This window comes from Silurus meridionalis, chromosome 4, assembly GCF_014805685.1.
Source record: "Silurus meridionalis isolate SWU-2019-XX chromosome 4, ASM1480568v1, whole genome shotgun sequence".
Lineage (NCBI taxonomy): Eukaryota > Metazoa > Chordata > Actinopteri > Siluriformes > Siluridae > Silurus > Silurus meridionalis.
This window is the reverse complement of record NC_060887.1, coordinates 25,389,873-25,415,324: the sequence shown is the minus strand read 5'-3', so window position 1 is coordinate 25,415,324 and position 25,452 is coordinate 25,389,873. Positions and strand designations below refer to the sequence as shown.

Here is a 25,452-nt window from a genome sequence, read left to right as displayed (position 1 = left end):
AAGAAAAAAGAAAAAAACATTTGTGTTGAGATTGAGGGTTTGTTTTTCTGGCAAATAAAACAGGGAATGAGACAAAGAAAATGACAGGGATGACTAGAACAAGCACTTTTAGCTGTCTGAGTGCTCACTCCCATCTCTCACCTAACTTTCTTTTTTGCCAAACATCCTAAAACGCAGAAAATATTAACTGAAGCCAGGCTGGTGCTAAAAAATGATTTGGTAGAATACAGGATTAACATGCCCCATCAAGCCTCCTATACATAAAAACAACATTTGAGGTTTAAGAAGCAATCTATAGTCTTCTAATGGGCTTATTTGATTTTTTAGACAATTCTTGCCTATTAATCAAAGTTAATAAATAAAAGCAATTAAAAAAACAATATGTATATTCAAGGTCAAAAAGGACTTTTTCTATGAGCTTGTAATAACTAAAAAAAAGTTTGACTTGTGACTCAGAAAATGTGTATAATGTGAAGTTTAAATAAGGGTTGTGTATGATGAGATGGTGGTTTTGATAATAAGAGTCTCAGAAAACACCCAGCGACATGCAGTCTGGTCTCTAATGCTCCCATCAGTGAGGGGTCTATGTTGGGGGGCATTACAAGCTACGCTGTAGTCAGTGTGTCAAGGGGCTCCTATCACTGACGCCATCATTTTCCCCACAGCCGACTCATGCACACACGAATAAATGCCTCAATAAAATTATACATCTGCCCTTCTGAGCAAACATAATGTGATTCACTGTGGCATGCTTTGCCCCACCAGGAGGATTTGATGCGTATGTGCAACATGTGTGAGTAAAAGTAGTTAAATGTGTGACAAAAGTGTAATTGCTTGTGTGTGTGTAGGTGTGTGTATACACTAGCTCTTGTACCACTGGATGGTTGGTTGAGAAAACACGGGCAGGGGCAATTTTAAGTGGAATGAGGTGAAATAAATCAGAGGCCCTGTACAGCTGTTCTCTGCTCCATCCCTATGGAACACACTCCCAGATGGTGGCTGTTGCTCTCTCCCCTCACATGTGGCCAGCTTCATTATCATGAGGTGAATTACAGTAAAACATTACCAATCTGCAGTTCATGATGAGCTTCACAGCTGTGGCCCACACTTGAGGTAATGTGTCCCACTGAGCAGAAAGTGCACTTGGATTCAAAGGAAAGGTTTGCTCAGCTCGTGCTTAAAAACTCTGATGGGGCTGAGCAAGGTATAGAAAAAAACAAGCACATCACCAGGAATTTTATGGGGAATATTCTTGGAATATTTGTACTTATTTCTTGAATCAATGTGTATTCCATTTAGGTCAAAATGACTCTCTTCATTTCTTTTTCTAAATAAAAGATGCATAATATTGATTTATGAAAAGCGATGAACAGTACAAGCCACTGAAGTAATTCAAACTCTCTGTCATTTTCCTGGAAACATTAAGGGTAGCACTTGTTACATGGTGTATTATCAGGTAAGGGTTGATATGTACTGTAGCCATGAAAAAGAGAACCTTGTAAACATATACCCAAACTTTACACACACACTGCCTATACTGTTCACTATAGAAAGGATTACTCTATGGATATGTCTGTTTTGTTTCAAATTCTGCTACCTTTATAACATCAAGGAAAAAAGACTATCTAATAATAAAATCTGTCCAAAGTGTATACTGAAAGTGTAATTTTAATGACTAACATTATTCCTTATTGACAGTCAGTCAGTCAGTCAGTCAGAAAAGTGTTAAAAGTAGATTTTACACCAAGATCTAACCAGGGGCCATCAGGGGTTTTACCTCTTTCAATATTGGAAAGCATCATCAGGCAACTTGAACTTCAAATTATGACTGTCCATTAATCCACTTTCTTAGCCCATAGTCATCTGGCCTCCATGTTGTGGTAAATGGCCTATCTCTTGCTTTTCACTTTTTTCATTTTTTCATTAAATTATGTGTATGCCTTACAAGGAGAATGCCCTTTCAATCAAACCTCTGCACCCCAAAAAGCACCTAATCTCCCATCTACGGGTGAAACGGTACACACAATTCATGGTTCGTTACAATTTCGGTACAGTCGGTACAGTTTAATGCAAAACATTACATTACTTGGTTTTTTTTTTTTTTTATTACCACAGTTTATTATTATTTCCATTTGTGATCAACATTTGAACAGTTTACAGTTTTAAAACAATTTTAAATAAAATGCCTGCTTGGTTTAATAATATCTAAAATAATATTTTCAATATTTTATAAAAAATTTTTATTGCATTTTAATGCATGCGCAAAACAACTTCAAGAAAAGCTAGACATCGTGAGGAGGTCGGCCTAGCTTGTCTCAGCCCCGGAAAGGGTTTGTTCACCACTTCCAGTCCAGTGATTACGAGCGGTTCCATTGGCTTACAGCCTCTGAGGAGCAGTGCAAATTATGAGTCTGCATCTCTGGTGAGTAGGTTGTATTTTATTACATTTTTTATGTTTTTGTCATGTTATTAGACAAATATTTATTCTAAACTGCTCCAGATGATGTAGGTTCACATTTGTGGTTGTAGTGTAGAGGTTTGGAGCTTGCTTTAGTAAAATGGTATTCACCCTAAATATGCGCTTTTGTATAATATTGATGGTTTGTATAATTGTGACATGATAGTGGTGGTACTAAGAGGTGGATTAAGTCGGGTAAGTCCCCACTGAAGGCTCAGGTACCAAAAGCACAGCCCGCTACTGATATATAGAGTATATTGCTAAAGGTTTTTGAACACCTGACTACACCTGACCAGTCCATTTGCTGTTATTCTTCTTGGAAGCTTTTCACCATTTTGAAATGTGGCTATGAGACTTTGGGATCATTTGGTGACAAAAATAATAGTAAGGTCAGGCACTGATGCCTTGTGGGAAAGCATGGGGTATAGTTTTTGTTCTAGTCAAGGTCTGTGCAGCCACCAAGTTATTTTACTCTAACAAACAGTGTCTTCATTACTGCTTTGTCCACAGGTTATTAGGCCAGAACATTTGGGCCCTTTAGTTTCACTGAAGAGAAATTGTAAAGCTAAAACATACAAACATATCTTATATAATATGACTTTGTATCAACAATTTGGAGAAAGCACACAAAATGTATGATGGACAGGTGTACACAACTGTTTATCCAAATAGTGTATATACACTGACCAGGCATAACATTATGACCACCTGCCTTATATTATAATTGTCCCCCTTTTGCTGCCAAAACAGTCCTGACCTGCCGAGCATTAACAGCATTAACTTATTCATAATTTTGAGCTCTAGAGTCCTTCCTTGGACCACCTTAATAGATACTGACCACTGCAGACTGGAACATCTCACAAGAGCTGCAGTTTCGGAGATGCTCTGACCCAGTCTTCTAGCCATCATAAAGTAATTTGGCCCTCGTCGAACTCGTTTAAATCCTGATGCTTGTCTATCTTCCCTGCTTCTAACATATCAAATGTTCACTTGCTGCCTAATATATCTCACACACTAACAGGTACCATGATGAAGAGATAATCAGTATTATCCACTTCACCGGTCATAATGTTAAAAGGTCGTAAAGTTATGCCTGGTTGGTGTAAGTAAACCTGTAAGAGGTATTAGGACCACAAAAGGAAAGAGCTCGTAACTTAAATTTGTACAAAGTATTTTATGACAATCCCATACAAAATTACTGCACCAGTTTTGACTATAACTTTCAGTGGACATATTTCTTTTTCATGCATAAATGTGTGCAAGAGTTAAGATGCAATAAAAATTTAATCATTTTCTGAACCAGTTTAGTAGACCAATTACGTTTGCTTTGACTGAGAAGCAATAGTCAAAATATACTGGTTTTACGGTATGCACTTTTTTTTGTTTAATTTTGGGACATTCTGCCTTACTTCTTTGATGTACCATGTAAGGACATAAACTTAATAGCAATAGGAGTAAATTGCAGGAAAAACACTTAAATGTGAAGGGACAAAGTGTACTCCAGGGTAGGACTGGCAACCTGTGACTTAGGGTCACAGCAACAGCCTTTACCATCCTCTAGGTTTCTCATACAACCTTAAAGCATACAGCCTTAAATAACCCAAATGACATGCCCCTCAGTGCTGTCTTATTCATAAGTAGCTTTGAACAAAAGCATCTGCTCAACAAATGAAAAAGAAAAAAAAATCAGTTATAGAGCACACAAGGATCAAAATACAATTTGAGCTTGTGTTTTGCTATTATGAGTGGAGTTTACACACATGTATGGTTAGTCTCTCCCATTCTACATTACATTATTAAAGATGTCAGTAATCATCTCTTAACATATGAAATGCATTAAATGGCTTTTCACTTCGTTAGATTTCGAATGGCTTAAACAACTGCTCACTTTTAAGAATGTGTTACATAAGAGGTTGGATTTTTACAGCACTTCTATTAATAGAATAAAATATAAAAGAAATGTCTCTGTTAAAACAATCAGTGGTCTCATAAACAACACACCCTTGAACGCCTCGTGAATCTGGCACAAAATGTCACAGCTCAGAGAACCTGGCAACCACCAACTATCAAAATGCATGTCAAATACAAGAACAGTCTGTCTGTAATGCAATGCTGTGTATCAACCACTGGATGGATTCTTACTGTTGGAATGCTCTCCAGAATGTCTAGTACTACTGGGCAAATACATCATGCCATTAGCTAGATATTATGTGATTAATTTGAGACATACTGATTTTTTGTTCCACTTCTCAGTAGGAGTATCATTCCAGACTGAGAAATCATTCCATCAAATTCCACATACAGTTAATGTTTAATGTATCTAGCTGTACAGAATGTAATTTTTTTTCCCATGAATCAATGCAAGGAAAACTTAAATAGACTAAATGTGTGTTTCTACAGACACTTTTTTTTGTGCACTTTAATGTAGTATATAATGTATACATGTATATGTATGAATAAATAATGTAATATTTTTAACATCAAAGCAAAACAGAATGTTTGACACAATTATTGGCAGTCTTCAATTCAATACTTCTTTGCCACATCCATTTGCCATGATAACAGCTCTGAGTCTATTCTTGCCCATTATGAAGCCAGACAATACACAACAAGGAATTTGAGATGTTGCCACAAATACTAACAAAATATCCAGGTTCTCCGGCAGACAGACATTAAATAACTACAACCATATTTTACTGGGGCATAATGTAATTTTACATATGGGTACCTCTCTGTGCACCAAACTCACCTCTTCTGTTTATTTCCAAAAAGTTTTATCTTGGTTTCACATGTATCCAATGTCTAGCAAACTGGAGTCACGTCTACATAAACAGCAGGAAAAGGAAAAGTGTAGGAGAGGGGAGGTTAGGGTGGGCACTTTAAATGTTGGTACTATGACTGGTAGCTAATATGATGCAGAGGAGAAAGGTAGATATGTTGTGTGTTCAGGAGACCAGGTGGAAAGGGAGTAAGGCCAGGAACATTGGAGGTGGGTTTAAACTGTTCTATCATGGTGTGGATGGAAAGAGAAATGGTGTAGGGGTGATTCTTAAGGAAGAGTACAGTAAGAGTGTAGTGGAGGTGAAGAGATTTTCTGATGGTGTGATGAACGTGAAGCTGGAAGTTGAAGGGGTGATGAGAAATGTCATCAGTGCTTATGCTCCACAAGTGGGTTGTGAGATGAGGAGAACATTTTTGCTAAAAAGATGAGAATGGCAGGGGTAAATACTTATTTTAAGAAGAAGGAGGATCATAGGGTGATGTATAAGAGTGGAGGAAGGTGCACACAGGTGGACTATGTTCTATGCAGGAGATGCAACCTGAAAGAAATTGGAGACTGTAAGGTGTTGACAGGGGACAGTGTAGCTAGGCAGCATCGGAGGGTGGTCTGTAGAATGGCTTTGGAGATGAAAAAGAAGAGAAGGAGAGTGAAGACTGAAAAAAGAATAAGACGGTGGAAACTAAAGGAGGAAGACTGTAGTGTAAGATTCAGGGAAGAGGTCAGACAGGGGTGCTGGATAATTGGGCAACTACTGCAGAAGTGATAAGGGAGACAGCTAGAAATGTACTTGGTGTGACATCTGGAAATAAAAAGAAAGACAAAGAGATGTGGTGGTGGAATGAGGAAGTGCGGGAGAGCATAAGAAGAAATAGGTTGTCAAACAGAATTGGGATCAACAGAGAAATGAAAAAAGTAGGCAGGAGTAAGAGGAGATGCGGCAGCAGGTGAAGAGGGATGTGGTGAAAGCTAAGGAAAAAGAATAGAAGGAGCTGTATTAGAAGTTGGACACTAAGGAAGGAGAAAAGGATTTATACCGATTGGCCAGGCAGAGGGACCGAGCTGGGAAGGATGTGGTGCAAGTTACAGCAATAAAGGATGGAGATGAAAATGTGTTCATGTGAGGAGTGTGTTGAGACTTTGTGAGGAGAGTGAGGAGGATGTGTTGAGAAGATAGAGGGAGAATTTGATGTTGAATAAGGAAGATGAGAGACAGAAGGTTGGATAATGTGGAGATGGTGAAGCAGGAAGTGGATAGGATTAGTAAGGAGGAAGTGAAAGCAGCGATTAAGAGGATGAAGAGTGGAAAGTTGGTAGGACCAGATGACATAAACATAGAAGCGTGGAGATATTTAGGAGAGATTGCAGTGGAGTTTTAAACAAAATTGTTTAACAAGATTTTGGAAGGTGAGAGGATGGAGAAGGAGTGTGCTGGTACCAATGTTTATGTATAAGGGAGATGTACAGACCTGCAGTAACTACAGGGAAATAAAGTTGATCAGTCACACCATGAAGTTGTGGGAAAGAGTTTCGTGCCATTGAAGAGCATTACAGACACAATATTTGCTTTGAGGATGTTGATGGAGAAGTATAGAGAAGGTCAGAAGAAGTTGCATTGTGTGTTTGTGTATCTAAAGAAATCATACAACAGGGTGACAAGAAAAGAGTTGTGGTATTGTATAATGAAGTCAGGTGTGTCAAAAAAGTATGTAAGGGTGGTGCAGGACAGTGAGACAGCAGTGACGTGTGCAGTAGGAATGACAGACTGGCTCATGGTGGAGGTATGACTGCATCAAGGATCGGCTCTGAGCCCTTTCCTGTTTGCAGTGGTGGTGGACAGGTAGACGGACGAGGTCAGACAGGAGTCTCCATGGACTATGATGAGTGCGGGTGATACTGTGATTTGTGGCGAGAGTAGGGAGCAGGTAGAGAAGAACCTGGAGAGGTGGAGGTATGCGCTGGAGAGAAGCGGAATGAAAGTCAGTAGGAGTAAGACAGAGTACATGTGTGTGAATGAGAGGAAGGGCAGTGGAGTGGTGCGGTTGCAGGGAGAAGAGGTGGAGAAGGTGGAGGAGTTCAGGTACCTGGGGTCAACAGTGCAAAGTGATAGAGAGTGTGTTAGAGAAGTAAAGAAAAGAGTGCAGGCAGGGTGGAGTGGGTGGAGAAGAGTGGCAGGAGTGATTTGTGATAAAAGGGTATCTGCGAGAGTGAAAGGGAAAGTTTATAGGACTGTGGAATTGACTAAAAGACAGGAGGTGGAGCTGGAGGTGGAAGAGCTAAAGATGCTGAGATTTTCATTGGGAGTGATGAGGATGGACAGGATTAAAAATGGAACAGACGATCCACTGTAGAGCAGCCGAAAGAAAATGAAGAAAGAAGTGTTTGCAATTGTTTGATAGCCTTGAGTCAGTATTTTTGTAAAAAATTCAACAAAAGATCAAAAGGCAGTCGAAGTAAAGAAGTAAAGAAAAGGAGACTGTAGTATTCAAACCCTTGGCTAAGGCACTTAAGCTTGAACTCAGGTGCATCCTGCTTGTTTTGATTATTTTCTACTAGCAAATTTCTCTAATTTGACATGATTCAAAAAAGCAAACACCTGTGTGTAAAGGTCCCACAACTCATGCAATGCATGTCAGATCAAAAACCAAGCCCTGAAGTCCAAGGGATTTTCCATTCCTCACAATTGCACACAACCTGAAGTTCAACTTACAGTAGGACAGCCTGAAGCCTACAAATAGGACAATGCTAGATTGGCCCTGACTCAAATTTCAAATTCAAATTTCAACTATTATTTGTCACATATTTAAATCATACACAGTACAACATGCAGTAAAATGCTTTTTTACAACAGCCCTCCATTCCATAAAATGGAATAAATATTGGAACGTTTAAAAAATATTAAAATAGAATAGAAACAAATAAAATAAAAATAGGATTATTTTCAGACTTGAACCAAATATAACATCTGAGGACACCTATTTGTGAATAGCTGTTTACAGACGTTCTGCAGTCATTCTTAATAAACTTGAAAGAATCCGCAGGGAAGAAAAAAAAAAAAAATCCAGGTGTACAAAGTGTATACCAAAAAAAAAACCCCCCCCACACTCAAAGCTCTAAATAAGTTTCTATTAAGGCCTTAATGCACATATAAATAAGAAATTTCAGTTTCTGCTAAATTCCCAAAGATGATATAAAAACTGTTTTTTGCTTTGTCCCTGTTCGGGATTGTATGTAGATCAATTGTCAAAAAGCAGCAACGATGTTACAGTCACAGTCTTGGCCTGTGGTAGTGACACTTTGTCTGGATAAAACTAAAGCTCTCAATTTAACATTTTATCTATGCTCAAATCCATAACTATAATTATAAGCTATAGGAAGTGACTGAAAGAATAAGGTTCATTCACAGAATAGAGCTGAATAATTCTCTGTTTTAGGGTGCATTGTCCATAAAGAAGATAATGGACAGAAGACTTCTGTTATGTGGAGCTTTATCTGCAGGTCAACATCAATAATAGCTAATGACAGATTTCTGGGGAATTTATAGAGAATCATAAAAAAACAAAAAAAACATTGGAGATGACAATTGCTCTGTTTAATAAAAAGGTTTGGAAGTATGAACCTGGCCTAAATATGTACTGTAGTGAAAGTCAGAAAGTATCTACATACTCAGAAACATTTATTTTTTTATTTTTTGTATAAAATGATTTTTTTTTTTGTTTTTTTGTTTAGATTTGGTTAATTGGCAAATCAAGTGACATTAGCAGCAGCAAAAAATATTAAACTTTAAACTAATTTACCTTAACAGACAGACTTGTATTTAATTGTCCCTCTATATATCCAGAAAAGAGAGCACTGGCAAGTTAGCACAGACAGTGATTTGACTGGAAAGACAAAGAAGGAAGACTGCAAAAACATGGCAAGAAAATTATATAATGGATTTGTGATCAAGTTATTTGTAGGTAAAATTGAAATCTTCCAAAACATTTCATAAAAAAATTCATAAAAAGTTTCACATAAAGTGTCATTTTAAATAAATAGTAATTAAATGAATAATAATTAATTTAGAAATATTCCCTGGACTGGAGTGATATAAACACAAAGCCTTTTCTTTTGGCAGGAGATCCCATCTTCTGAAGTATGCTAGTGATGATTTCTCTTCTGGTGGATCAGGAAGCAACATCATTCCATCGATAGTCGATAGAGATAAGCATGTGATATATTTATGTGTGTTAACTATATGTATACAATAAATAGTTAAAGCCCATCATTGAAAATGTTCAAACTAAAACAAAGGTTTGCTAAAGATTTTAACATTGTCCACATGTTGCTGCCAGTTAGGCATGTGGTGTTAGACTCCTCAGACTTACCACAGACCTTAAATGGGGAGAGCCATTGATGGCATCTCTGAACACAGTGCAGGCACTGTCTCATGGCGGCACGGATGTTAGAATAATATGTATGTTGGATGTGGGCCCAATGTGAAAGATGGAACCTACTCAAGGCACTTGTGTAAACCTTTGGGGACTGTCAATGACAAACTGATATTAAAAATGAAAACCGAAATCAAATTCAAATTACAGTGGCGGGTAATTAATGAAAAATTCGGACAATTTACTTTTTCTCATTTAGTTGGGTTCAAAGACGAGAAAGAACATCTTGGAACTGAGAAGGGAAAAAAAAAAAGAAATGAAAGGAAATAAATGCACTCGATGATTTGATCACACTTTGAAATGTTAAATGGTGTGAAATTTGAACATGATCTCAATTCAAAATAAGCAGCACCAGGCAGAAAGTATTGTGATTGGAGAAAAGAGTGTTTATCCTTGAGCTAGGCCTTGCGCGCTAAAGTGAGAGGTTTGCTCTGGCAGTGATGGCCTTACACAGCCCAAATAAAGCAGTGGACAGTGAAAAAAAAATAAAAACGGCTGAGTGAATTTCTGTCACTCCAGCTGCCCAGCCCCTGAACACCACACAAAAACAAGAGTGCCCCCACGGGGCCCTGAGTCAACACCACCTCTTTCCGCTGGCGGTCGCCTGCAACTGCATTTCTAATCACAGGAAAACCTATCAGGAGCACTGTGTGCCTGGGCCTGACTATGTGTAGGTGAAACAACAGACTACACATGCGGGCACAAAATCTCCCAGTTATACACTTTTGTAAAATCACACAAAATGTATTCCTGTGGTTCCATAATAACAATCACAACGTTCCAAGAATTCCCTCAAAAGAACGCATTCCTTCTCATTTACTAGCCTAATATCTAAAAGTGCAGATACAACAAGTGATTCACAAAACAGTGATGATATCACTAAGTCCAAAAGACGGCATGAGTAATCTTTCTAGACACCGGGGCCATAGTGACATCACCATCTCGAAACCGAAGTCTGATCTGTTGTAAGGTATTCGACATCTTAATTCCAAAATTTTATACCATGTGTTGACTGTCTCAAAGAAGGATGAGTGTTCTCTTGGCAGGTCATAATGCTTTCCAGATAAAATTCACATAAACACACAAAAGAAGGAGAGTGAGAGTGCAAAGAGAGAAGGAGAGAGGCAGACACACAAATGAGTCATATTGCAATGACATTACCACATATGAAATATATGCAGTATGACTAGTAAGAAAGAATTGCCTGAAACGAGACATGAGTAAATTTGAGAGTGATATCATTATGTTAAACAAGTCTGCATTTATACCAGTGTAAGGATTATTAAGCTATTTAACAATTCACTTCATTAATTTAGGTATGGCACTAAACTATATTTGAATTACTGGTGAATGGATTTATAGTTCTTCAAAACATCTCTTAGATTTAGATTTAGGAGTGTATTACCCAATACTACCAGAAAAGAACTACTATGTGTGTTTGTGTGCATTACTAAATACAAACTCAGTGTAGAGCCCTGTTAATGATGTGTTAATGGCCATAAAGCACATCCATAAGGAACAGGAAAAAGTCAAATGAATTGGGACAATGCTGATGAGCTAAGCAAAACATTTCTCTTAACAGCCTCTCACAGCATAAATGGCCCTGGGGCAGAAGCTCACAGAGTTTAACTGTGCAGGTCTGCCAGCATGGAGGTCCAACAATGGTGGTTGAGACACACAGGTGTAAGAAGTATTCATCATGCTTATGTCATCCGTAACAGACACTACAGCATCTGAACATATACAATTCTGAGAAGCCCATTCACAAACAGTAAGTTTAAAATAAAAAGGGTAGCACTCTTTGTACTCATGGGTGGCCGAGTAGTCTCTCGGTCTGCTTTGTCAGCAATCGAAATTAAGGAGGAAGGGGAAATGAGGTAAACAGAAAATATGATAGACATTAAGGATGTGGATTAAGTCAATGGTGAGGTGAGTCATTAAAGGTGATAACATACAGACACACACATAAATCAAGCATGAAGTAGTGTGTTAACAGCAAAAGCCAAGATGATAACACTAAACCCAAAATTCCCCCAAGGCCTAAAAGGTACATGCAAACTTAACTGTATTTATGACTGATATATGAAACCATGAGGAAAAAATAAACACTTTTATGTTAACTTTATATTTTTAGATTGTAATGCAACAAAGCTGTAATTTGTCTATAAATTGCTATCTCAAATGAATTCCAAGAAGCAATCAACATACATCCCAAGCACTATATGAAGCTAGTGGTATACTATTTTCTGAAGTGGCAAAAAAAATCTGCTTATATCTTCCCCAAGGACAAATGAATTTTTACATAACCTTTGTGGTAAAAATTAATTGTTGATTAATTTATCTGCTTTTCCAGTATAGCTTCTTGTACTTGTGTAGATAACATTTCTCTTAGAACAGCATTAAGAACATTCACAGGTCTGTATGAGAGTAATTAAATGACATCAGCAATTAGGTTTAAAATATGAAACAAATTTCAATGAAGACTACTGCTTGTAAGAATGTTTACTACAAACTGTTTCTTCCTTTAGCTATTATATCACTATTCTGTTGAATTCCTCAATCATGTCCGTTTAGAATGTCTTGATTGATTTTCTCAAACAGCACAGTAGGGCATGCTGCTATAGGAAAACAATCAACTTTGGAGTAGTAACATTCCTCCACTTCGCTTTAGGTTGCATCATTCACCTGTTATTGCTGCTTTTCCTACAAGCATGCTCATCTTTAATTCCTAGCCTAAACAGGTAATACATCATAGAAAGCTCCTGTCACCTCACTGTCTCCAAAGATGAGCAACTCGGTAAGAACCTCAACACAGTTTGCAGACTGATGTATGATTTAAATGAACATCTGTTTGAGTATAAACCTTAACTCAAAGGTAAAGGTCTGTTGATGGAGATCATATGGCATGAGTGACTTGCTTCTTTGTACAATATGGTCTACACTCACTTAGTGCACTTTGGGTTCTAATTGACATTCTCTGGTTGTAGTCTGCCACTTCTCTTTCTCCAACATGACAGGGAAGTGTGGTTTTAGGTTGCGGGTCAATTGTCCAGTAGAGTGTGACCCTTTAAAAAAGCAATCTGGACCCTGTCAACACCTTTGTTTCCTAAACAGGCTTCTCCAGGCCTCTGGAGCAGCACCACATGGAAACTAGTGTGCAGTGGAAACTGGCTGCCAAAAGCCCAAGCTCTGCACCTCTTCCAGATTAGCATTCTTTCCATCTGACACATGCGCTGTGAAGCGGATTATCATCTAAGTGGATGAAACACAATTTAAAGAAAGGTGGGCTCGTCAAAGAAAAATGCAAGCTCTTTAGAATACATACACTGAGAGACAGAGGGTGTAAGATGAGAAAATATAAGGATGTCTTGTCATTTGGAGTGGAGTCACAAAGAGTTCACCATGTTTGAACTGTACAGCTATTGTTAAGAGTTTGTATAAGGATATTACTTATGAATGATGGACAACAATAAAGAGTCTGAGATTACATTATATTTGTCTGACCTCAACCGCTTCACTGCTTCCTTATTGTAAAGATAATATTCTTTTAAAGACTGACAGTTCTTTATTTCCTTACCTGATTTCAACTCATGAGGAGTAGACAGCATGGAGCCTTCTTCATTACCCCTACCTAGCCTGGGCATTAAATCATAAAAAACGTCTGAACTTTAATCCGGCCCCAGCTCCCTAAGAGTAGAACTGAAGAAAGTGAAGGAGGTGTACTGAAAGAGAGGAAGGCTGAAGGATTGGGTGGAGTAAGGAGGCAGTGAGGTGTGGGAGAATGAAAGGGGCAGAAGACAGAGCTACTGCTGGCTTTTCATACATAACTAGAATGAGAAAGCTGATGCTGAATGCTAATTTCTGATTGGGTAAAAGGGGTTCATTTTTGAAAACAGCACTCACTTTAATACAATATAATTTCTATAGTTAGTACTATAACATGCAGCTTACTTAGGGACTAGCATGAAGCATATTCTGTGTGTATTTGTTGATAAGTTGAAGCTATCTTAGAGGAAGAAGAAGTCTCTAGTGTCAGTCTTAAGGCAGAGGAAACAGTAACTTAATGTGTCTTGACATGAGAGAGGATAAAATCAATTATCTTTCTCATTAGTTGCAGGTTTTATGTCTTAATAAACCTCAAGAAAGAAACAAAAATACACTGGTAAATAAACAGACTATAAATTGTAAGCAGTGGCAAATTACTGTGGTATAACTGAAACAAAACACATCAAAATCTGCTGTTGTCATCACACTACCCCATCATTAACTATTTCGGAAAAAAGAAAAAGAAAAAAAGAAAAGCCGCTACTTTTTTTCCCACGCTTTGAACCGTGCGGCTTAAACAACGAAGCGGCTAAATAATGGATTTTTCCTGGGTTTTTCTTGGTTTCACAAACTTCAAGACAAAAAATTAAACCCCATAACATTAGACTAATGAAATTGGCGAACGGGTTCAGGTGAACCAATGAAACTTTTTATATTAAATCAGATGCGCTCCCACTGAATATGGATAAGGTTCCTCTGACGTTTGACCTGCCGCTCACTCGGACTGTCTACAGGAAATGCGAATCATTCTTCACGCTGAAAACAACTGGGCATGAAAAAACGCACTTCACCTGTGTTCTGAGCTGCACGGCATCGGGAGAAAAGCTTCACCGATGGTGATTTTTAAACGCACGACGATGCCAAAAGAAAAACTCCCGAGAGAAATTGTTGTGAAAGAAAGGAGGAAGACAGTGAACAATGACTTTCTTGGTAGGCTACTGTTTAGATACAAGCCGTGTAACAGACACTGTCTTTCGTTAAAGCCTGTGTAAAGTTAATTAGTTTCAATGTGCAGCTTATAGACAGGTGCGGCTTATTTATGTTCAAAATAAAAATCTTTGTCAAATTCAGTGGGTGTGGCTTATATTTAGGTGCGCTTAATAGTCCGGAAATTACGGTAGATAATGTTGGCCATTTGAGGGGCCATGCAGTAGCAAGAATGGAAGCATATAAAAGATCAAGGCTTATTTCCCCTTAACAAACATTATTGACATTGTACAACTGGGCATTACTGCCAAACTGTTTTGAGCAGGGGGAGTGGTAGCTCAGTGGTTAAGGTGCTGGGTTACTGATCGGAAGGTCGGGGGTTCAAGCTCCAGTATCGCCAAGCTGCCACTCTTGGGCCCTTGAGCAAGACCCTGTGCTTTGACCCCAGCTTCTAAACAAGCTGGGATATGCAAAGAACAAATTTCGCTGTAATGTATATGTGACCAATAAAGGCTATTCTATATAAACTTTCTTTCGGCTTCTCCCATTGGGGTCGCCACAGCGGACCATCCGCATGTTTGATTTGGCACGTTTTTGCTCTTCCTAATGCAACCCTCCCCATTTATCCGGACTTGGGACCGGCACTAAGAGTGCACTGGCTTGTGCAACCCTAATGGCTGGGGCTGGTTACCTGACCGGGGATCGAACCCGGGCCGCAGCGGTGAGAGCGCCGCATCCTAACCACTAGACCACCAGGGAACCAAAAGGCTATTCTATATATAGGACATGAAAGTGACTGTTGTCAGCTCATATTTTATTCACATTGGATTAGGAATTACTAACTGCTTTACAATAAAACAAAAAAAAAGTTATTTTACTATTGTATGTATATAGATGCTTGCAATTAAAATCATTAAGGCCACCCTTAAATAATGTCATCTTGTGATGTAATTCAGTTTCTTTTATACATAATACCATCCCAAAGGAAGCCATTTAATGGAGAAGCTGCAAAAAGCATTAATATTATTCATTACTCGATACCATTATTCATTTTCATATAAACATACTTGTACACAGTCTATCACCACTCTGTCAATTTAAGTTTGTGCTTCTTAAAACATTGCATAGGAGCACTGTGGCCCCTGTGCATAACATTAAGTGAAAGGTCAACACAACCTCAATCAAAACAGTGAAATCACTAACCACTTCCACCCAATAACCATTACTAAAGCAATATGTGCTGTAGCCGGAGTCCACTGAGCAAACAGCCCAGGCCAAACACGTGTTTAACAGATTTAAAAAGAAAGAGCAATATTGGGGCTTAAGGGAAAAAAGGAAAAGTGAAGACAAGGGATCTACTACAAGCCTGCAGGAAACGGAAAGGGTGTCCAATGGGTAGGAATCCGACTTCAGACCACAAAGCTGAGTGGCATTCCTGCTTTGTGGTGTGATAGTTCTACCTGCAGCTCCAGCCTGACCACAGCTATAATGAGTGAAAGCAGGCTTGGTAAAACAGCCATCCCAGAACCGTGGCACTGTCTTAAGCCAACACTTTAATGTGGTTCCTGCTGCCAGCTGGGAAATGTGCACAATAACTTCAGTTTTTTTTTCAAGCACAACACATGTACATGGAGCACAATCACCAGAGAAAGGTTTTATAGCTGCATTAACCCACACTTACGAATGCTTTTAGAAGCTGAAAATGTTCCATAGCAAACAAATTATCAAGAGCAGGTGCAATGTATTCGGCAGTTTATAAAACAGCACATACTTAATAATTATTTTGATTTTATAGAAAATAAAAACACTGCAGGTCGATATACATGGCAAATAGAGCAATTTATTAAAAAATCGGTTTATGTAGAGGGAAAATCTTTACAGCTCACGACCTGGTATTGGAAAAGCTTTCAGAGGGAAGCTTTTTCAAAATCCAAGAACGTAGGAGCTCAATCTCAGCCAGGCAGAGCTGGTGGTTAAGCCCTGGGAATGAGTGGAAGGAGGTAGACATGCCAGCATTCTTCAGCATCTTGCTAGTCTCTTCACCCCAGGCATGGGACACCAGCTCATCAGCTGTGCCATGACATTGAAGAAGCTCTGGTAAGTGATGGCCTTTTGCTTCTTCAACAGCCTGCACATAGAGGGAAAGGCAGAAACTTTTTTGAATGCTTGGAATATAATTTTGTGTTGTAGGAGAAAAACTGCAGAAAAGCTTAAAGAAATACATGCCACAATGTGCACCCAAGTTCAAATGAATTCAATTCATTTTTATTTGTATAGCACTTTTAACAATGAACATTGTCTCAAAGCAGCTTTACACAGATAATGTGGTGATAAAAATGAATAAGATGTTCTTTATAAGTGTATATGGGAGCATATATTATCATATAAGCTTGTCTGAGTCAATTCAAACACACCAGCAACAGGCCTCATTTGTCAAAGTGAAAACAAAATAATTTATTTGCAATTTGCAAAAAAAAAGGTTGTAATGAACTACTTCCAGTTTGTTTAGAAACATATCTGTAAATTCTTGTATAATGAGGCACACTAATGCAAACTGGATAGTCTCCAAATCATATAACGCTTGAGTTGCTGCTAATTTATGTCATATTACAAAATTAACCTATTTATTTTGACTGTGCACACAAATGACTGTGCATCCATTTATTAAACTGTGTGCCATAGTAATAACTTGAAGGAAAACAAACCAAAGCAAATCAGAACTTTATGGTAAATCAGATTTAACCATTTCATTAGGACAAAATAATATTGCAGTATTAAAACTGGAAGCGTTAGTCTGTGTCTATAGCAGCTTACAATCCCTTGAAGAGTTTTGAGAAACTAAAACATTTATACACAGCTTTATAAAAGATTATATAAATGACCAAAATATATACACTGACCTGATATACAACAGAGTCCTTATTAAGGAAACTGGACAATGCAAATACTCCAACTACATCGTGGTGGTACCTGCAGGCTAGGTGCAATGCCATGGCTCCGCCCATAGAGAAGCCACCTTGACAGGTCATAACAGCATATTCAGGTTACGAAGCGAATGACTCACATTATGACGACAGACAAACCCAGTTGTAAATTCTGCCTTTGTGCTTCTTGAACAGCTTTCAAGCATAGGCAGCAAATTTTGTTAAGCAGCCGTATTTCATTTTGCTCTGTGGCTGTGATAGGATATGATGATGCGCTCACAGCTAAAGTTAAGTGACAGTTTTGTGCCCTACATACACAGAAATCATTGTGCATGTGAGCGTCAATTTGAACTACAGTAATTTAAGTTGAAATAAAATAAATAAATAAATAAAAGAAAAGCAGAAAGCTAGTTCTGAGCTCCACGTCATCAAAACTAAGATTTTTCTGAAACTCTTCCATGAGCCTGTCTTTAATTTCACACATTTGGGCAAAACCGGGCACATCTGGGAATATGCACAAATACCCATCACAGTGGAAGGAGCTTAGAGGTACATGGGTTTATATGCATTTTAAACATCAGACAGAGATGACATGAGAATTGTGATTATCAGTGGCAAAGAAACTGTGTCTTAATTAGCTACAGCAAAGTAAAGACAGATCTATTTATTTTCCAGTGAAAGCATTTTTTCCCAGCCTTCAAACTATCACCTCCATCTCCAAAGCTCTCTCGAGTCCATGTTTGGCTAGTGAGCTCGCATGCGTGTTAAAACCTTATTTCTCCAGGGCTTTTCCCATGGATCAATACACCTAAAAGATTGAAAAACATATATAATAGTCTACGATTTCTCATCTTCCTGAAAATGTTTTCCATGGAAAGTTCTGGCACTTGTCAGTCCATCAGCTTTAGGAGTGGACTCAGGGAACAGACCACTTTGTTTCTCCAGCGTGCAGAGTGACTCCAATGAGTATTTATAGTTAATGACAAAATGTTATGATTTAGGAAGATAATATTTCAGCAGTCTCACAGGAACATGTGTTTTTTGAATCACTTTCTCTGGAACGGAGTTCAGGGGCTTTTCTGTCCTTCCACACAGATCCTTTCACACAAGGTCTTGTTTTTCTCCCTATTTATAGGTATTTATATGTTACTTTCTTTGACAGGTAACCATTCCCTAACTGTTGGGGTTGATTTTTTTTTACCTTTCTGGTAGTCCTGACATAAATAACCTCTGTGTGACTTCTACTCCATACAACCCCCTGTACATTTCCTAAGGGACCTTTACCTGGACTAGTATATGATTCTTTCTTAGAGCATTACTTCCTGCCATTTCTTTTTTATTTTATAATGATTTATGTGTGAACCTGATAACTCAAATATTTTGAGATTAAGCTCTGCAGAAACCTGAGAATCTTCCAAAAAGCTTCCTTTCAAGCCTGCTATTGGCAACACATGAAAGGAATGAGAAACTTGATAAGTTTCATTCTTCATTTCATACAGTGAAAGAGAGATAGAACAGCGCTGGCCTGAAACTTGACTTCATTTTGAACAAGTGCGAGTACCTAAGATAGAGCAAAGCAGAAAACGAAAGGAAGATAACTGGTCAGAGAAGAACATCAGAGTCATACCGATAATCATCCTGTGCTTGGGTACACCAGCTCGGATCTCATCTTGGACCACGGCTCCTACATTACTGCACATTTCTTCAATAGACTCTAAATGCTCGGGGCAATCACGTGAGATTTTGTAACGGTCAAACCACACGTGAGACAGTGCCCCATGCATAGGCGTGTAAGGCCTGAGAAGACACAAATTTGGGGGAAAAAAAACAAGTCAGGGTACTCTTTTCAATCCAATCCTCAAAAAGCATTATTGCTCAACAGTTTTATATTATAATTTGTAATAATTACATATAATTCATTATCATTAATAATAATAAAGGTATTTATGCTATAGCCTTCATGTACTGTATATTGCAGTATATTGCTATTAAAGCTGTGGCCTCTAAAATGTGACCATGCTAACCACAAACAAGAAATATGTCAGTAAATCATATCCGCTTTGGAATTATAAAGCTGAAATATTATGAATTACCTTGCTGGAGCTGTGGGATAGATTACACGAATATGCTCAAAGGCCATGTCTTGTGCCAGAACGTCACGAACCCATGCCCGTAATCCCTGCCCTGTGTCTCCTAACATATCAAACATACAACATGTCATTTTAAGACCTCACACAACTATATTTTCCTACAGCAGAGTTCACTGAAATATCACATTAGTATCATAAGAGCAAAACAATACAGTAAGAATTACTAAGGTCTTTTAGATTTTTTTCCTATTAAAAGTTATACAACAGTTCTTTTGAATTCTCTTATTCAAATGAGTGTTAACTAATTTTTTCTAGAATAGCTAGAGCTCTGATTACAGTGTGTGCCGTAATTCAAACTGAGTTTATATTAATGTGCTCATTCTAACGCTATCATTTCTTGAAGTATTCACAGGAATGACAGTAGATTGTCTGCATCAGAGGTGGGAAGTAATGAAGTACAAAAAGTTTGTTACTGTACTTTTTTCTGGTATCGGTACTTTACTTCACTATTTATTTTTCGGACAACTTTTCACTTTCACTCATTACATTTTTACACAAATATATGTAGTTCCTACTTCTTACATTTTCAAACCAAACTCATTACTTTAGTTTTAATCCATTTAGTGAAACGTCAATATTTTCAATATTCTCATTGCTTGCCATTTTCAGCCTATCAACCTGTTTCCTGTCATTGCGGCTTTTTCAATCCATTGGTCTATCGTTTCCTGGCTCTCACACACCACAGACGTAGTAGTTTACGAAGATAACGAAGAGCAAGACAGAAGGCAACAAGAAGTCTGGGGGTAACGTGGATGAGACAGAGGGAGTCAGAGATGTAAACATGACTGAGAACAGACATTTGATCTGATCACCTGATCATCATCATCATCATCTTCTCTCTGCTTGTGTTCTATATGGTAGATGTTCAGCCTAGATACATTCATTAGGTAACAACATATAAAAAAATAACTTTTTGGGGCTGTCAAAGTTCAAACGCAAATTAATTTCGACGCCATTTTATTAATGGCGATTAATGCAGCGCACATTTCTGTTTGATCGTTTGATCAAATATAAACACAAATAAATAGCTTCATATAAAGGAGGCGAAATTATAACCCTCAGCGCAATATACATTTATTCACGACGTCCTTTCTTTATGTAGATATAAAATAAATAATTAAACTCCACCGAAAACATTTGTTTTACTGATGCACCAAGTCTCAAATCAAACATCAAAATTCACCATTATGCTCACAATTAACCCTCTGGGGTTAACAAATGCGGCGGCTTTCCTCATAACGCCAAAAAGAACTTAAATTACTGCCTTATTAGAGCAATACACCATTTGAATCTGTAAAGAACCTACTTTTATTTGTATACACTCATAATAATCACAAAGCTGTGTTTTTGAAAAATAAAGAAAACATTCAGGGGGCGCTTTCTGTCATCTTACTTCACACAAACAAATAAAACAACCTAAATCTCAGTAAATATTTGCCTCACAGACATAATAAATATATGTATAGAAAGCTTGAAAAACCACTGGTTATATTTGAACCCAATCAGGTTACCTTTAAATGCCTTTCAATCAAAGCTGCAAGATAATGTCCATAAATTTCTGAATTCCACAATAAGATAGGGAGAGAAGTATTAGAATTCAACATATTACGTGCCAGGAGCAATGCGAGAAAACTGCAGCAAACTGGGAAGACAAATGGAATGCCACTAGTCACACCACCAGTTATTGTACTCTATTGGCCCTCTATGTTCTACATATTTATTTTTAGAGAAAAATGAATCTAAAATTGAAGGACTATATGTTCATTATTAACAGTGCTGACAGTTTGATTTATTTGACTTAATTAGCATTAATGTAAACATTTAGATAATTCCTAAATATTACTATATTTCCACCTAACGGTTTTTGACTGGTGGTATTCTTTGTCTGTGACCCCATTAACCTTTATTAGAATGGATTTATTGCTAGAGACTTCAAATCACTTTTGTAAGCTACCTGCATAAGGGTATCTAACCAAATACTTTTTTTTAATAAAAAAAAAAAAAAAAAAATAAATAAATAAATAAATAAAAAGGTAAAATATTCTACACTATTAAAACCTAGCACTTGGTGAACTGCATTGTCAAACAAGGTTGGGGTTCCTGGATTTAACATCTCTTCCCAAAATCTTAAGCATTAATATGGAGCTGCTATAACAGCCTCTGGGGGAGTTTTTACCACTGCAGAGAGCATCCTGACCAACTCAATCACTGTATGGTACGGAGGCTCCACCGTGTGTGAACGCAAAGCCCTGCAAAGGGTGGTCAAAATCACTCAACGCATCACTGGCACTATGCCTGTGAACCTGCCGTTGAGCACCTTCACCACAGCAGATGTCTGCGCACAGCTCACAGCATTATCAAGGACTCTTCACATCCCAGTCACAAACTGTTTAACCTCCTTTCATCAAGAAGGAGTACAGGAACATACACACCAGGACCAGCAGGTTCAGGGCTGGCTTTTTTCCATCCACCATCACACTGCTGAACTGTACTACACTGTTAGATCACTGTATAAAAACCGTATATAACATCTGTACAGTTGTACATACAATGTACATATTACATTTTGTAATTGTTATACCCATCATTCTCTACTCATATTGTGCCTTACATACATCTGCACTAATATTTTATTTATGTGTATATATATATATATATTTATATTATTTATTTATTTTTTAGCTTTTGCACATTCTTTCAATGCAATAGCCTATAACAACAGTGTCTGCACATTTTTCACTGCCATAAACTTAACTATTTACTTTTTAACAGTGTCTACACTGCTATAGCCTTTATATGTATTGACTGTACATATGTTTACATATACAGTGTATATATAATATATATATATATAAACTGCATTTCGTGCTGTGTACCTGTACGAGGCAATGACAATTAAGTTCTATCTATCTATCTATCTATCTATCTATCTATCTATCTATCTATCTATCTATCTATCTATCTATCTATCTATCTGTCTGTCTGTCTGTCTGTCTGTCTGTCTGTTTATCTATCTAAAATTACAAATTTTCAGACTTCCAGGTTCTTGAAGACCGTTTCTGATGGTTTTACTGATACTTTAAAATGAATGCAACTGCATGTGCTGCTTTATACGGTATCTCACAAAAGTGAGTACAGCCCTCACAATTTAGCAACCATTTGTGTGTATTTTCTCAAGGGACAATACTATACAAATGAAACGTAGATATACTTTAGTCAAAGTGCAGCTTGTATACTCAACATGCAGCCATTATTGTCAAAATATCTGGCAACAAAAGTGAGTACACCCTAAGTGAACATGTCAAAACTGTGTCTAAAGTGTCAATAATTTGTATGAGCACCATTGTTACCTTGCACTGCTTTAATCCTCCTGGGCATGGAATTACAAGGAGGTTGTTGCTGGGATCCTCTTCCATTTGTTTATAATGACTTCACGGAGCTGCTGACACATGACGCTTCCACACCCTCCGCTTGAGGATGCCCCACAGGTGCTCAATAAGGTTCAGGTCTGGAGACATACTTGGCCACTCCATCATCTTCACCTTCTGCTTCCTTAGCAAGGCAGTTATTATGTTGGAAAACTGCTGTCCTTCCCAGTTTCTGAAGGAAGAGCATCATGTTCTGCTTCAGAATGTCACAGTACATGTTGGAATCCATGTTTCCCTCAATGAATCGCAGCTCCCCAGTACCGGCAGCACTCATGCAGCCCCAGACTATGATGCTCCCACCACCATGCTTGACTCTGGGCAAGACACAATTTTCTTGATACTTGTCACAGTGGAATCGCCACACATGAGCCAAACAAGTTTATCATCAGACTACAGGAAATGTTTCCAGCATTTCATGCTCTTGGACAGGTTGTCTTCAGTAGTGGCTTCCTTCTGGGATGACGGTCATGCAAACCGACACGTTGCAGTGTGTCTGTTTTTTGAAGCAGCTTCTGCACTTGACGCACGGCATAAGAACTCGACTTCTTTGATCGACCCGTGCGAGTGGAACCCGTCTACAAAAACCTCTGTATGACCCTGGCCACTGTACTGTAACTCAGTTTCAGGGAGTTTCCGATCTTACAGACTTGACCATCTTCGTGAAGAGAAACATTTCAAATTCTCAAATCCTCAGAGGATTCTTTGCCATGAGGTGCCATGTTGAACATCCAGTGGTCAGTATAAGAAAATTGTACTCAAAGCACCACATTTAAACTGCTCTAATACAAGATACACAAATTTGTATGGTTCTGTTAAGCAGACAAAAACATGAACATGATGAATAGGACGTGAGGCTTTGCACGGCTACACGACATACAGCTGTTATCACTTAGGATGTACTCACTTTTATCACCAGCTCTTTTGACAATAATAGCTGTATATTGAGTTCTTTTTAGAGGACAGTAAATAAAAAAACTCTAGAATAGCAATAGATTATGTTCGATTGGAGTAATATCTTTTCCAAGAAAAGTTTGAGTGTAAAGTGAAAGTGAAAATATTTCTCTATAATTTCTCTAAATAATTTTTCTACAAAGCAAAACCAATGTTCAAGTGATAAACTAAATGTGAATGTAACATTTTGAGAAGGCATTTTTTATATTGTGAACAGGAATGTCAAGCCTTTACCGCAAGCAGAAACAATGCTGTAATCTGTTAATAGTACCAAAGTTAATGGCAGAAAGTAGTTTTATTCTGGAACGAGTCTAAATATTGTGACATATTATTTAATATAGTAGAGCACAGGTTTCATTTCATTTCCGCCTCATCCATTGTGCAGGAAGCGTTTAAAGCAGGTAATCTATAAAAGAGCAATTGATCTGTGCACTTGTGTGCAGACTGCGACTTTTGCTCAAGACTAAGCACAGGCACTATGAGACTGCGTGTAAACAAACTGCATTCATTCATGCCTTTTGACTTGTGATGGCAGTAAATCATCATGTTCAACAGCTGGATTAAATGACAAAGCCTGGCTGTGAAATGAGGATTCCCTCACAAAAGCTCGTTCCAAATAGAGAGGGTAGATCCACTGCAAAATAAATAATAAAATGAAAACCTCTGCACTTTATTTACCCACACAAATGCATGTATATACCAATATACACATATTTATCACACTTTTATCTTCCATGTCACTCAATGGTTTCAGCAGAACTCTTATATGATACTGTAGTGTAGTATAAACACTATACACTTCCTGTATTGTACATTACCAGTAACACTGCATTTTAACTGAATAGCTTTAGTCGACCTTTAATGCTGTTTTGAATTAAATATCACCCCAGGTTATCTGTAAACCTGCCCTTAATTACTGTTGTTCTTGTTGTTTCAGGTCAATGTAACGCACGCACACACGCACGCGCGCGCAGAGCACGAGCAGCGACTCTGTAACACAGTCTGCGCTGTGATCAATGAGTCTTAAAGACAAACTCTTTCGGTAAAGGAACAGCTTTTAAATACCGAGAATAATACAACAAAAAAAACAGCAAAGGCACCTGAGCCGTGAAGGAAAATCACAGATGCGGTGTGTTTTCCAGTCTGAGACACCGCACATTTTTTCAGTTTCTGTACGGCAGCCATAGCGGCGTCACGTGATCTCGCGATACTTTACGCGATTTGGCTGTTTTTATATATTTATTTATTTATTTATTTATTGATGATGATGATGATGATTCACGATTTATATACATCTGAATAAAAAGTAAAGCATTTTTTTTACTAAAGGAAACAAGTATAAACAGAAAAAAAGATATTAAAACATTTCATAATCACAATTAACCAAGTTAATAATACTTTAAATAATTAAATAATAATAACAATAATAATAATAATAATAATAATAATAATAAGTATTATTATTATTATTATAAATAAAATAATAATAAAATAATAATAATAGTAATAATAATACTTATTATTACAATTATTATTATTGTTATTATTATTATTTTTATTGTGTTGTTGATAAACAAAAA

The 25,452-nt window shown here is 37.6% G+C and overlaps 1 protein-coding gene across 1 annotated transcript; it reads right to left on the bottom strand.

Moving 5' to 3' along the window:
- Positions 1-16,239: 16,239 nt before the first annotated feature.
- Positions 16,240-25,075, bottom strand: lyplal1 (lysophospholipase like 1). The gene is made up of 5 exons (XM_046848618.1): positions 24,973-25,075; positions 19,437-19,536; positions 18,971-19,140; positions 17,320-17,435; positions 16,240-16,547 (listed from the first exon to the last, which is right to left on the bottom strand). The coding sequence occupies exons 1-5, from the start codon at positions 25,055-25,057 to the stop codon at positions 16,302-16,304; spliced, it is 717 nt and encodes a 238-aa protein (XP_046704574.1). The 5' UTR covers positions 25,058-25,075; the 3' UTR covers positions 16,240-16,301.
- Between the last annotated feature and the right edge of the window lie 377 nt (positions 25,076-25,452).